This window comes from Saimiri boliviensis, chromosome 18 (genome assembly GCF_048565385.1).
Source record: "Saimiri boliviensis isolate mSaiBol1 chromosome 18, mSaiBol1.pri, whole genome shotgun sequence".
NCBI lineage: Eukaryota > Metazoa > Chordata > Mammalia > Primates > Cebidae > Saimiri > Saimiri boliviensis.
Window position 1 is genome coordinate 29,290,920 of NC_133466.1, and position 15,807 is coordinate 29,306,726.

At 33.6% G+C, this 15,807-nt stretch overlaps 1 protein-coding gene across 17 annotated transcripts in view; it reads left to right on the top strand.

The window, feature by feature from the left end:
- Positions 1 to 15,724, top strand: part of ROBO2 (roundabout guidance receptor 2) — a 1,294,416-nt gene extending 1,278,692 nt beyond the window's left edge. For 8 of the 17 annotated variants that reach the window (XM_074389494.1, XM_074389495.1, XM_039480473.2 and 5 more), the window contains 3 exons: positions 3,671 to 3,844; positions 12,796 to 12,996; positions 14,261 to 15,724. In XM_074389494.1, coding sequence (XP_074245595.1) covers positions 3,671 to 3,844; positions 12,796 to 12,996; positions 14,261 to 14,262 — 377 coding nt within the window. In that variant the 3' untranslated portion in view covers positions 14,263 to 15,724. Of the gene's footprint in view, positions 1 to 1,272; positions 1,456 to 3,670; positions 3,845 to 10,767; positions 11,041 to 12,795; positions 12,997 to 14,260 lie in introns of all 17 variants that reach the window. The other 9 variants (XM_074389491.1, XM_074389492.1, XM_039480471.2 and 6 more) reach the window with 4 other exon arrangements.
- The last annotated feature ends 83 nt before the right edge of the window (positions 15,725 to 15,807 follow it).

Below are 15,807 nucleotides of genomic sequence, written 5' to 3' on the forward strand. Positions count from 1 at the left end.
AAAACTCTTATCTTTCTTTGCTACACTTAGTACCCCTTTAACTTCTCAGATCTTTCTAACCAGCTCAGCTTCTGTTTTCTCTGTATTGAAAGTGCATGAATCCGTGTCGTATCCTGGCCCCTTGACTAAAATACAAATACTGCATCATGGCAGCACTCCTAACTATTCTCTTGTCACTAAAATATTGGAGAAAAAAATTAAACAGTGGATAGCATTTGACTTTCATCTGTTTTATATATATTTTGTTTATTTAGAAATCTTAATTTAGTTTCTTACAAATACTTTTGCCCCTCTTCTAACAAATTTAGGATAAGCAATACTTGGTAGCTCTTTGTGTCTTGAATTAATGGTATACCAACATAAATAAATCTTGTAATATTAATTTTATTAAGTAGTAAAGTTCTCCGTGTGTTTTTGTCTAAGAAAAGACAAAATTGTAAAAGACTTGCTAGAAAATTAAGAAAAAAATAGTTCTGAGTATCTTTACAATTTACAACTCTTTAAACATAAAACTATTTTCCTTTATTGCCATGTTGCATTTTGCAGAAAAAAAACCTTCATATTAATGCTAATGATAGTCCTTATAAATGTTACTTTTTAATATAAATATTAGTACTAAAGAGAAAACTGGAGTTCTTAAGTAACTTAAAAGGCGAAGAAAAGATAAAGAACATTTAAATTAATAGAAATTCTTTAAAATACATTTTTTCTTATTTTCTAAGTTCATTTATGATATTGTTTGTACATTTTTTGTTTGTGAATTTTTGTTATTTATAATTAAGTTTGTATTTTAAAATCTTGAAATTGTTTTTGCCTTTTTATGGTATACAGTGTAGTTTCTATGCAGATTATCATTGGAGTCTGAATTAAACTCATAATATATTCACACTATTTCTTCAACTGAGTCTTTGATAAGTTTACGTACACTGCTTGTTTTAATTAAAGTGTTCATTTCTGAATTACAGTAGCTTAAAATACACATCGTGATTCTCTTTTGGAAAATGATTGTGTAAAATTTAAACAATGTAAGAGCTGAACAATACAGAACATGCTTTGCTCATGTGCTGCAAGCCGATACAGGTTTTAAATGAGATTCATTCTTCTGCACTAAAAATGTTTAAAATGCAAATGATACTTGCATTTAGCTAAAGCAATCATGATGAAGCTTCAAGGAAGAAGCAAGGACAGCCTACTTGCTCATTAGTATAGTGTGTACAAGCAGATGAGATGTTCAATATATACAACTCACTAGACAACTACATTTGTTTTTAGGTTCAATGGTAAATGGATGGGGCTCTGCATCTGATGAGGATCGTAACTTTTCTAGTCATAGATCTAGTGTAGGTAGCTCCTCAGATGGCTCTATCTTTGCCAGCGGCAGTTTTGCACAAGCACTGGTGGCAGCAGCAGATAAAGCTGGTTTTAGGCTGGATGGAACCAGCCTTGCAAGAACAGGTTGGTAGACTCCAAGTCAAAACTCTTTGCATGAGAGAATCTTGTCCTTGGACACTGACCTCTTTTCTCCTGTTCTCTCTCCTTCGTGAGACTGACGGTAGGGCTTTCTTTAATATGCATGAACACAATTTGGATGTTCCATTACCAAAACTCTCTTCTCTTGCTAGTTTTGCAGAGCCAAGAATAGGCTCCTCCTCACCAACTTCTATCCCTTATTTTCCTTTCTCTTCACGGCTTTGCTGATTAATTGGAATATGCTTCCTTTTTATATTATGGCAAAGCAGCAACTAAGATTGCCATTAAATTTTCAATAACTCACACTTTGCAAAGTCCTCACACAATTAATAATGTACCCAGTGATTAAAATTTTTCAGCTTTTATCTCCATTACTTTCCTTTGCCCCATCTCTCTCTGCAAATGCATTTTCTGGGAAGGCTTCCTTAGCATGGGGTGTATGGGTCTAAGACTGTCGGTCTTAACAGTTCAAGTGGCTTATGGTCTTATTAATTGTTTGGCTATTAAGATTTTAATACAATTTTTTTATTTGTTTTAAAGGATGCTAATTAAAGATGAACCCACTGCATGTGCAAGTTGAATAAAATAATGACATGTGTATTTCTCTTTAGAGCAGTTTTGATTTCTGAGAATGATAAGTAATCATATAAAAGAACAACTGTATCATTTTTCATATGCTGCTCATTTCACAAAAAAAAGAATGTGGAATTAATAATAGATTGGTAATTTGTAAACATTTGAAACAAAGTAACTTTGGCATGATACGTGCTTTAATATTTGTATGTATAATTCTTAACTACACAATAGGAATATTCTAAGACATGAATTAAACTGAACTACCTTGCAAAACAAACTAATAAAATACTAAGGACATTTGCAAAATCTTAACTGTATTCACACAGTAAAGAAAAATGATTTTCACCATTCACTAAATTCTCAGGTTATAAAAATGAGTCTTGGAAGTTTTCTTGGAATTACATCATCAATATTTCTTTTGAGCATGCATTAGATATCTTTAAATGAAATAAGAAAGATCTTCTAAGCATTGCAGAGGTTTATTTTTCAAATAGCATCCAAACTAAAATATGTTGCAATAGAACTGTTATTTGAATTGTCTTGCATTATAAGGCATAAGTCCGAAACTTTATGTTGCCTGAGTGCTTTTTGTGGCATCAGCTGTAAGCAGAACAGTGAGAACGTGCAAGGAAACTAATACATTGGAAGGCCTAAGTGCATTTCTTGCATGTATGCTAATAGCTAATAAAACATTAAGTAATATCATGTCACATCGACTTAAGAAAATGTAACTACATACAATAATGTTGTAGGAAATGAAAACATACACAGGAAAATAAATACATGCACATAAACCAGGCCTCCGTTACTAAAATAAACAAGACATTAAAATCACAAGTTGTTGAAAATTTATTAGCTAACCTTTTCCCGGAATAAATTTCCCTGAATACCTACTCTAATCCATAAGAAAAGGACACAGCACATTTAATTTTTCAATGAGAATTTGGAGCCTGCTCAGATACAAGAATATTCATCAGAAAACACATATTGCATGCTGGATATACAAGGTGATTTTAACCTGTTATCCTCTACACAGATGTTATTGAGTTTCTGCCAAAAGAGATAGAATTCATCGTGTTTGTGCATAAGTGGGAAGGTCAATATAATATACGTGTCTGAGCAGACCTTTCATGTAAAATTTAAGATGTAATTACTATATGACATTTTTCTGTGTTCAGAGAGATTTTGTAAGTTCCCAAGGGTAAAATTTTGTTAAACAAATAAAACACTATATATTTTATTTCATATATAGCTTCTTTAATTTTAAGAACTAAAAGCTGCATGAATTTGCATATATCTATGAAAGTATCACTAATATTGTCAAAGGTTAAATAAAAATATAATCATGCAATATTGAGTTTTGGATTGCCAGATCTCTTTTATGTTTACTTGTTTGATTTTGAGGGGGTCAGTGTGGGTGTTGTTAGCTTATTAAAATCGAACAAAATACATGCAGCTGAAAATGTAGAAAATATATTTTTCTACAGATGTGTACCAATATTTGGTATCTCCAAATGTTATCTCTAGGTAGATTTACAGGTTAGTCTTAGAACTGAAATACAGGACAGAATCAGTATACTATAATGACATTCCCTATACCCCATTCCCTCTGTTTTCTTTTTAGGAAAAGCCTTCACCTCCTCTCAAAGACCTCGACCTACCAGCCCATTTTCTGCTGACAGTAACACCAGTGCAGCCCTGAGTCAAAGTCAGAGGCCTCGGCCCACTAAAAAACACAAGGGAGGGCGGATGGACCAACAACCAGCATTGCCTCATCGGAGAGAAGGAATGACAGATGGTAGGTTTCTTTTCTTTACTCTTGTTTTCCTCACTGAAGAGATGTGCTCTCCCCAATCATTGATGTAGATGAACATAGTCATGGTAGATTAGCCATTGCCTCATTACACAACAAGGCAGAAACCTGGCAATATGGTCTTGTTTATATAAAACAGCACTTTTTAAAACAATCTAGAATTATTTCTGTATTATTAAGCCTCAAGAAATATATGCCATACCATTTTTTTGATTTTTTTTTTTTTGCCATTCTGGCATCTTTCATTAATACTTTTTAGTAATCGTTTTACTTTAAGAGTAGGAAAGAAAACATAAGCTGCATGTGCACTTATATTATTAGAACTTTTATAGTATTAAATTTCAATACCTTAGCTGGTATTTCACTTTGGAAATAAAAGACTTTGAAATAAATCAGTAATTTTTAGTCACAAATTTCAGAGCCAATATCAGGCTACAGGTATACTCTTCATGTAGTTGAAGAATATCTTAGTCTGTTTGGGCTGCTGTAAAAAATAGAGTGATGCATTGCAGGACAATGTTTCAGTCAACGACAGACTGTATATAAGACAATGGTCCCATAAGGTTATAACACTGTATTTATGCTACCTTTTTTGTTTGAATACACAAATATTTACCATTGTGTTATAACTGCCTATAGCTTTCAGTACGGTAACATGCTGTACTGATTTTTAGCCCAGAGCAATGGTATGTAGTCAGCTATACCATCTAGGTTTGTGTAAATACACTATATGACACTTGCTTAACAATGAAATCGCCAAACACTATATTTCTCAGAACTTATCTCCATCATTAAGTGACATGTGACTGTACCTTAAGCTGGTACATTCCAAACAGCAGAAATTTTCCCCACAATTCTGGAGTCTGCAAAGTCCAAATCAAGGCACTGGCAGATTTGGTATCTGATGGGGATCCACTTTCTGGTTCATAGAGGGTGCCTTTTTCATTGTATGCCACATAGTGGAAGGCAGAAGATTCTCACGGGGATGTGTTTTATAAGGCACTCATCCCTTCTTGAGGACTCCACCCTCATCACCTAATCAACTGTCAAAGGCCGAAACTCCCAATATCATCACATTGGAGATTAAGATTTTAACATATGAATATTTGGGGTACACAAACATCCAGAGCCTAGCAAAGGGTCAGCAAACTTCTTCTATTAAAGTCTATATAGTAAATATTTTGGCTTTTGGGACATACGGTCTCTGTCACAACTACTCAACACTGCCATTATTGCATGAGTGTAGCAATAAGAAAAGTAGAATAATGGATATGACTGATTTCCAACCAAACATCATTCACACAATGGTCAGTGGCTAGATTTGGCCCATGGCCATAGTTTGCTGATCTATCTCAATCTTCCTGTTTATATTTAGCATCCATTATTTGAATATTTGCTTAATTACTGGTTTTAGGAAACACAGTATTACTGAAAGATATCCATGTTCAATGAGTATTTAATTAACTTTACAAAATATAGTCTATTTTCCATATTTTAAACTTAATTCTTATATATTGTAAAGCACAAATTAAAATATATAGCCTGAAGTTATATTCTAAGAATATGTGACACATATTTGAAGTGTCTAGTACAAAGTCAGATTGAAAGATAAATTTCTTTTTCCTTCTCAGCACCATACCCTATACACATACAAACATTATCCTAACATAGTTCAATTAAACACCAAAAGGATAAATTTTTTAAAACTGCACATTAGAACCATCTGAGGAGCACTTAAAATATACCCTGGATATTCAGACTTAATTATTCTGGGGTGAAACCCAGTTATGAGTAATTTTAAAGCTCCGCTAGTGAATCCAAAGTGTAACTATCTCAGCAAAGCTATGATCTAGTCCTTAACACACTTACACTTATCATTACAGAACAGAATGAAGCTTAACTGGAAAAGAAGAAATGCATTTATTTTTTATTAGTTTGGGGAAAGGAGTATTCAATCCAGCAGCCCTGTTTGTGCTTTCTTTTATCATCTTACAAAGCTAAGAAGAGTTAAAAAGCCAAATATATTTGTTCTACATGCTTTCAGGTTTACTTACCTTTCCGGCTTACTTTGTTTTCAATGGAATATGAAGGTTAAGGGTAAAATTGAGATTTTTAAGTCTCTGTAAATGGATATCCTGTGGTGAGTAAAAAATGCTCACCACTGCCTTTTTGCCTCAGATGTTCAGAAGATTAACTGAGCACTTAAAACTGTTTGTAATGTTGATCTAATTCTTCCTAAATAAAAAGGGATACTTTCACTGATAATGCTAGTTACAAATCTAATAATTGATAATTTTGTATATTTTTTCTGCTGTGAATATTGTGGACAGAGAAAAATGTTGGTATAGATTTTTCTGTGGTTTTGCAGAAATGTTTGAAGATAATATTCAGAATATGGGGAAGATATAAAATATAAATCATCAAAAGAAAGATCTGTTTCTTCCTAAAACACATTTGTTGCAAGCTTTTTTAGAATGTTTTCTTAAAGCAAGCTACCTCCTAAAGTATGATCAATATATTGCTTATCTTTCTAAAAAATAAATAGGTTTCTAAATTTTCAAATTTACTAGCATTTCAAAAAGGGGTTATGGATTATGTGTTATTAGAAAATGATTCTGATTAGAAATGATTAGAAGTAGTAATATTGCAAAGGAAATTTCGGCCCACATATCTTCCCAAGTGCTTAATCCAAAGGCATTTTAATTATGATACAGTGCAAAGACATTTATTTTGGATGGCACTCTACAGATTATCCTTAAGAACCTTGTTGTTTTGCAGCAAATGCATATGCCATAGCATTTATATGATATGGATCCATATGTCAGGAATCATTTCATAACATTTTTATGTACAAATCAAGTTGATTTTTGGGAAGTCTAATGCTTAACAGCATTGGATGTACAGACATTTTACAATAAAACTTGTGCTTCACACATTTTACAATAGTGTTTGCTCTCTTCTAAGCTGTAATGTAAAGATATAGGCCTTTTTGGTAATGGGATGCCACCATTTTCTAGATCAGATCTTTATGGTTTCTGAGGAGGAGACAGAACATGAGTCGTTGCTGGGAGGTTGTAATGGCAGGTGGCACACATCACTTCTCCGATTTCATTGGCAACAACTCTGCCACGTGGTGTCAAACTAACTACTGGGCTGAGGGAGCAGCCTCCCCCTTCTTCTGTAAGAGAGATTATGAATGGTGAGAAATGTCAGTCTCTATCCCAAAGACTGAAAAAATGTACACATGTTAAAGATGTTCTTCTCCCTTTTGTACAGTCCCTCTTAAACAGGCATTGTGGAGTCTAAATCTTGTATTCCATTTGACTTATAAATCAAATAATACCCTTGGATGCCAATATACTGACCAATGCTAAATAAGGAAGATAGATCTGCACCCTATACCCTGTTTTCCCCAGATAATTAATTTCTTTCCAGCCTATTCTCCCTTTCCTCTAGGTTTTTTTTTTTTTTTTTTTTTTTTTTTTTCTTGAGAGAGAGTTTTGCTTCTGTCACCCAGGCTGGAATGCAATGGTGCAATCTCAGCTCACTGCAGCTTCCACCTCCCAGGTTCAAGCGATTCTCCTACCTTAGCCTCCCAAGTAGTTGGGATTACAGGCATGTGCCACCACACCCAGCAAATTTTGAATTTTTAGTAGAGATGAGGTTTCACCATGTTGGCCAGGCTGGTCTTGAACTTCTGACCTCAGGCTATCTGCCCACCTCCACCTCCCAAAGTGCTGGGATTATAGGCATGAGCCACAGTGCCTGGCCCTTTTCCTCTGGTTCTTAATATCTTGTTCAGAGAAGGAGCTCTTTGTCAGCTCTACCATATAGTAGCTTTGGCCTTCGAGCAAATTTACATATTAATTAATCTATTCATTCAAATGCTCATTAAGCATATACCATACAATAGACAATGGGGGCCAGACAAAATCCCCTGACTTTTTATATTCTAGTTGGGGAAGATAGATAAAGACCAACCTAGGTACATACATGAAAATATAAGTAAGATGGTGTCAACTGTTTTGGAGAAAAAACAAAGGGAAGGGAGTTGAGAAATGCAGGTAGAGGGAGGAAGTATTTCTAAGTAACTGATCAGGGAAGGCCTCACCAGGAAGGCAGCATTTGAGAAAAGAGTGGAATAACATAAGCAAAAGAGTAATGCTGATACCTGAGGAAAGGTCATTCCAGGAAATGACAATGGCAGGTGAAAGCCTGAGAACTCGTCTGATGAAAAGGAAGGGGAATGATATGACTGGAGCAGAGAGAGTAACAAGGTAGAAAATGAAGTCAGGCAAGCTAACGAGGGCTAGTGTTTGTTAGACCTTTAAGTTAGCCACTGGCGCATACTTTGAACGGGAAACCCCTGGATGGGGTGTGTGCATGTGTGGTTGCATGTGTCTGTGTTTAAGGCAGGGAAATGACATATCTTATTTATGTTTTTATTTTTTAAAAGTCACTCTAGCTGCTGTGTTGAGATGTGCTAAATGAGGCAAGGTGGAGATTGCGGAAGCTACCTAGGGAATAGATGATGGTGGTTCATGCCAAGGGAGAATCAAGGAAGTGTTAAGAAAGGTTGAATTTTGGAGTTGGAGCTAATGGGAGTTGTTATGAAATTAGCATAGGCCATAAAGAAAGGAAACCAGATCACTCTGAAATTTTGGCTAATTTGTAGAATGTAACTGTGACCAATTGAGAGAAGAAACACTGCAGAGGAAGCGTATTTTATATAGGATGATCTAGAGCTGAGTTTGGTTCTATGAGTCTGGCGTTCACGGGAGGAAAGATCCAAGCTGGAGATTTTAAATTTCTTTGGGCCTTTATTTTCTTATATAAAAAAGGAAGATAATAATGGCACCTATCTAATTGGACTGTTGTATGCCTGAAAAGAGCTGATCCTCAGTAGGCCAGGAAGAGAATGTTTAGTGAATTGATTTAGTTGAAATGAATCAACATAGAAATGAATAATAAATTTAAGTAAATGTATTTGATTACATACTTTTATTTTCTTAAAAACCATTCTTGATCCCATTTATTTTTCCAATAAGTTTATTTCCATGTGCATGTAATGTCCTTTCTTCTTAGAATATACAAACTCCAAAGATATTACTTAATTATGAAGCTATATAATTTTAGGTTAAATTATATAGTAATCAGAATTTTAGCTGGCATAAGCAGATGCTGTCTTGGCCATTTTAAAAATTAAGTTTCTGTGATGGAGAATAAAAATCAATGACAAGATAAGTTATTTTGGAAGCAAATACAATAATTTCTCTTCACTGGCAGTCTAAGTTCAATAAATCAAATGAAATAATTAATTTGCATTTATAATAACATATAGTGAAGGAAGTCAGTACTATTGAATATGAAGGAAACACCAAACTCATGGGATTATCCAACAAACAGATATCTCAATATTAGATTAGCTCTTCATTGTGGCAGAAATATTCCAAATCCAACTTTATCCTCCCAGACAGAGACCTTATTCCCTTCAGTTATAAGCAATTCATAATTTAACATGAGGGCATATGTAAGAACTGGCTATGCTGCTCCAGTTTGGGAACTCAGAAGAAATGTGTCAGAGACCAACATTACCAGTTCAATGGAGGATAATATCATTTTGCACATAAAACAGAGTCTAAAGCTTCTTAAAGTCTGAAAGGGACAGCTTAGCTGTCTATTAAGGGAGCTATCTTTTGCATACAAGAAATTTATACTTTTTCCTTCTAAGCTTCACAAACAGAATATCATTAGAAACAGGAGAATACATTTACGAAAATGGCATCAGCAAGAATTGACTACATTATGTACAATATCCTCTATTAATGAAATAAATGTATATTTTATATATTTGGCCTTTATGAAAAATAATGTAATTACAAATATTCTAAGGGTGAACAAAGAAGTTTACAATAGCATGCAAGAAAAATGAGAAGAAAATGATCCAAATTGATGTTCAGAAGATTTCAAAATCTTCAGCAAAGTAATTTCAGAACTAAGAATACATACTTAAAAGTGAAAGAAAGGACTATGATTTCACAATTGAAGACATACAAAATATAAAGATCTTGCAATCTGAAGAGTTAATAAAAAAAGAGATGAATAGCTAGTTGATATTGAAACTTTAATTTTTTTGCTATCTGGTATTTAAAGAGCTTTTCTGAAAAAGTGTCTCTTCTACCATATCTCAAATTTCTGTGATGCATTGCCTATTCTAGTACCATAAAACACATTCAATCTTTATTCTGAACATTGGTTATTACTTATTACAATTAATACATTGGAAGATTATAATGTATTAGTTGTAACTCATTAGCTAACTCATGAAACGAACAGCCACAATTGGTTGTCAAGCAGAATGTTAATTGCATTTAATAAATGTTAGCTTAATGTTGCTAAAAGTGCCATATACATGGGTAAAGGCAGTCATATGTTGTATATGACATGGCATATAGTTCTAAATTTCCCGAGGGTGACATTTTCTATGGAGATTGGCAGGAGAGCTTTTGTTCTTGGGGCCTTTTGTTAACACAGCTTCTGGAATTTCTAGCGATCTTATTTTGCGTCATGGTATTTCTACTTTGGGGAAGAAGGGTTGGACAAGGGATTGTTGACTATAAACCATGAACTGCCCTTTACACCTTGAGTGATATCCTCAGCATATAACTGAAAACTCTTTAACTATTCAGTAAAACTAGTCAATTTTGTTTCAATGATGCTATGGCCAAAAGACAGCAGAGAGATCAATAATACGAGTTTTGAAAATAAATAATTGACTTTTATTTTTCCGAAATTTCTTTTGTATGGGTAATACCTGTATGAGGGCAAAGGTTTTCTTCAACTTGAACTAAAATCTGTATTTTTCATTAAAATTTTAGTCCATTCTAAACATTATTCAAAATTTTTAGATCTTCCACCACCACCAGATCCCCCGCCAGGTCAGGGTTTAAGGCAGCAAATAGGCCCGAGCCAGCATGCTGGTAACATGGAAAACTCAACAGAGAGAAAAGGAAGCTCTCTAGAGAGACAACATGCATCCAACTTAGAAGACACAAAGAGCTCATTGGATTGTCCAGCTAGAACCTCCCTAGAGTGGCAGCGACAAACGCAGGAATGGATAAACTCCACAGAACGCCAAGAAGATATACGGAAAGCCCCACACAAACAAGGTGTCGGATCAGGTGTGTTCTGCACAGTCCCAAGAAAGCGTGGACTGTTACCATTTCTTTTCCTACCAGGTATTCTAGAAATGGCAGTTGTTTAAGAGCATCTGAAATACATTTGCCTTAGATCAGTAATGGGATTTGGAATTCCTTAGCGGAGTTTGTCAGTACCTGCCTTAAGGCTGATTCCAATGGGCATTGTTTCTCAAGTCAACCTTTCTATAGAGTCTTTGATCCCAATAGACTTCCAAGCTTCGTCTACACTCCTGAGTATAAAATTTTATTTTTTGCTTATTAATGTTTATGTCAAGTACTTTTAAGATCGCTGCATTTCCTTTTTGTGTCAGTTTAATTTCTGCCTTCAGCAAGTTTGTTCATTTTGACTGAAGTAACTAGTCATTCAAAAGGAGAACTCACATCAAATAGGTGCATTCATTGAAATTACAAAGTTGCAAAAACAACAACAACAACAAAATACCCAGTCACAGAATTCTCCTTAGATAAGGTCAAACTGGGCTTGCACTTTCTCCAACTGTTGATCAGTTGATTGATTTAGTTGATTGTTAATGTGTTTATGGGAAATGCTCTTTTTTATAAATCAAGGTTTTTGGAAATGTCACAGAAATAAATTTCATCGTTTGTAGATTTTGGATGGTGGGTGGGAGGTGGGGAGCCTGCTTCATAAATGCATTTTCTGAGACACCTCATGTCAGGATTCATTGAGTATTGAACCACACACATACACATACATACAGTCTTTGAAAAAAATGCCCTGTCACTTATTCATTTGGACTCAATCTTTTCTAGGTAGGCCTCTCTCCATTCATTTTCCATAACTATGTTTTGTCACAACTTGGTGCTCAAGTTTTTGGAAAATGTCATTTGTGCAAGGGCTAGAAGATGATAATTTTAATAGCTAGGTTTAGTGAAACATTTAGAAAGGTTACACCATTCAGGCTGTGAGAGAAATTATGTGATTCTTGTCATTAAAGACTATATAAGATGAGGAATAGGAAATTCAGTCAGCATTAATCAGGGAATAATAGCCCATACATAGAAAGTGCAAAGCAGAGAGGATGGGTGTGGAGAGGAAGAGAAGGAGTAAGGGGAAGAAAGGAAAAGAAAAAATATTTTTTAAACTATTATTTGTAATATATGTCATGAGTTATTTGTAGAGAGACAATCTGTATAAATAATATTAGCATAGTATTTATGTAAATGTGTGAGTTGCTCTCTTTCTTTCAAGGAAATACACAGCCCTTTAAATAATGTATTTCTGTCTCAAAAAGCAACATAAATTTTAAACATTTATTTAATTAACTAATATATTGTTATTTATCTAAATCAATTGAGAAAATGTTGCCATAATTTCAGCTGAAACATAAACCATGTTTCTTCAGTCTTAATGGGAAAATCAGATTGGAGCCTCATTGAACTTTAGAAATTATTCTCAGATATGCTTTTGTAGTTCATTGTATGCAGCTCTCTTTTATAATGAATTTAAATTTGGAAAATAATATATAACATTGCGTACTTATCCCAAGATCTCTTTTAATTTAATTCTGCTTCAGTTCCTATTATAGGAAATGTTGCTTGCATGTAGAAATTTCTTTAATATCCGCTTCTGATTAAAACTCATAATTTTAATTTTACTAAAGAATGAAATGGTAAAGTAGGCCATTCACACTGTAATATTTAACAGTTAAGTTTAGTTTGCCTCCATGTTACTGTTCAACTTAGCCCTTTGTGTTTTTTTTTTTTCCTCTTTTTCAGAGGAGACATTGGTGCCCTACAGCAAGCCCAATTTCCCATCTCCAGGTGGCCACAGTTCATCAGGAACCGCTTCTTCTAAAGGATCCACTGGACCTAGGAAAGCCGAAGTATTGAGAGCAGGCCACCAGCGCAATGCCAGTGACCTTCTTGACATAGGATATATGGGCTCCAACAGTCAAGGACAGTTTACAGGTGAATTATGTAAGTGCTGTAGGTCATTTAAGAGGCTATTGTGATTCAGAAAGAATATTGGATGAATAACATTGCCGTATTAAATGAGTTTCAGATTACTGGAAAACTTGCTCTGCTACAAAAATAATCAATTGCAATTTTCAACAAATTTGGTCATAACTTGGGCCATCACTATATTTATCGCAGCCCGTTTTTATCAATGTTCCTGCTATTTTAACTTTGAGTTATGCTATGAAAATTATTTTAAGTTAGGTAATTAATATTTATGAGTGATATTAAATGCGTATTTGTCATTTTCTTTGCCGTTTTAACTGAACACAATAAATAAGGGGAGACGTTGGCCTTTTGGTGGTTTTAAAGAAACTTCTAAGGAATTCCTCATTCTTAAGTTGCTCTTTATTTACTTTTAAATTTGGGTGGTCACTCTTGAAGAGTTGAACTTTGATTATTAATTAATCTGTAATATTTTGGCTGCAATAACATTTTATAAATAAATTTCCATATGTGAATAAAAGCCGGCACAAGTAGTTAGTATAATTAATTTTCTAAATATAAAGTACTGGGTAATAGGGAAAGTTAAGAATGTCACAGCAAAAAACACTGAGTGCCTTATGTTAATTTCCTCAGGAAAGTTACAATTCAACTTTTCATTATCAGAAATATATTTGCTGAATATTTCCACCTGCCTCTTTGAAGTCTGCTTTAAAGCACTGCTGAGAAAACAGCCCTCTTTCTAATATTCTCAACCACTTAACTTGTTATTGGACATGAGAAAGTAATCTGTCTTTCTAATCTGTCTATTTCCGCATCAGAAAAAGCATTACCATTACCTTCACATCATAGATTGTTTGGAGGATTCTGTGAGATGATGAAAAGAGAAATAATTTCAAAACTATAAATTTATTTAATGATCTCAGTTGTCGTTGTTGACTATTGCTAATCTATTGTTAAGATTTGTTTAGAATTTTAATTTAATTCATAGCTACTTAAATTTTTATTTTAACTTTTTTTTTTTTTTTAAGCAATGAAAGACTCACAGGAGTACCAAAATAGTTCTGTGGGTGTTTAAATTTACAAACTCTATGGTATTTCTTTTCTTTTACTCTTTGGTCATCTCCTTCAAGTAAAATTACTTAAATTCACAAACTAATCTATCTGAATACCTTACTTTTATTAACTATCTGTTTGCTTTGCTTTTGGTTATGCTGGTCAGAAAAGTAGAATGCTCAATTTAAAATTTAAAATTTATTTCTGTTTTTTTCTCTCTTTTTAGAGTAACTGAGAGGAGACATACAAAGCTGCTCTGAAGGACCATCAGGTCCAAACTCATGGAATTGATGACACTAAACAGTGCAATGAACAATTTCTTTATTTATGTACTATTAAAAGAACTGTAAATGCAATGTAAAGACACACAGCCACACATATCCCACAGATATTTTAATTGTGTTCTTCTCTTAAGTACACCACCCACCTTAACTCTTTCTTGTCAGGAGTATATAAAAAAGAAAGGAAAAACAAAACTCGCCCTACAGGAAGAAAAGGATTTTCCTCTGTATATAATTTCTTTTGTGCATTGCTATGCAAGCTCACTCTTTTTAGCTCTGTTCATATTATTGTCTGTTCTTATTGGTCTGTTGTACTATATGTGAATTAATAGGCTGTGGTGCCATATATTAACTTTTAATTGTGTAACTTTTATGTTTAAATTTTGCACTGCAATTTTATTTGGTGATAAGCACAAATCTCTACTCCTCATGACATGAAGAAAAAGACTGAATGTGAAGGGAGTTTCTGTACTGTAAGCTAGATTGGATAATGATGGTTGTAACAAATTATGTTAGATGGTTTTCAGTTGGGGTGTAGAAATAGGAAGATGCAAAGGAACAATGGTGTTGGCAAAGTCTTCTTTGAATATCAGGGACTGAGTCAATAAAAAAAAATAATAGAAAGGTGGCTTTTACTATTAACAAAAGCAGGGGTCACCAAAAGGTAGTTTAAGTCTTACGATTGAATATGCATTAAAAGATGCAGGTAGCAAAGATGTAATAAATTTGCTTAAAAAAAGAAATAAAAGTTTTATTTAGAATCAATTTTACCTGTCATTGTAATTGACCCATATGAGAATTACAACAAGCAAAATTAAGGTGTTTCACAAGAGCTGTATTTATAATTACAGTTTTTAAAAAACACTTTCTGAATTATCATAATTAAGTTCTCCAAATCATTAAGTCAGAATATAATATGAAATTCCCCAAGGAAGTGAACAAAATGAACTCTAGAATATCTAGCAAATAGTTAAAGAAGCAATTTGTTATTAGGGCATACTCGAGCTGTTTCCAAATAAGAACTCTATTGCAATATTTTATTTCATTTTTCTAATACATGTACAGTACACTAGAGGATAGAGCTGCATCACTTAAATTCATGACTTAAAAAGTGATACAATCTATATACAATTTGTGTTTTATTTGATTAAGAAGTGAAGTTTATGCCACCCAATGTATAGCCAAATTGTACGTGCTTAAAAAGCAGTGCTGAGAGTATGTTCAGTTCACAGTAAGTAGATTTATTGGAATAAATATTTTATGGTACATTCTCAGAAATTGGCTACCAACTAAAATACGTTTGACCCATTTTGAATGAGTAAATTGAAAAGAAAAAAATTAAAGGAGAAAAAAATGCATGTTTATAAACTTTTTAAATAAAACCAAACCTTGTAAGTGGACATTAATAATTGTCCTGCCTCATTTCTTTTCACGACTTTGACAACAAGAAGTTCCTGAACATTAGTTATGTATGCTCAGAATAAATGTGATT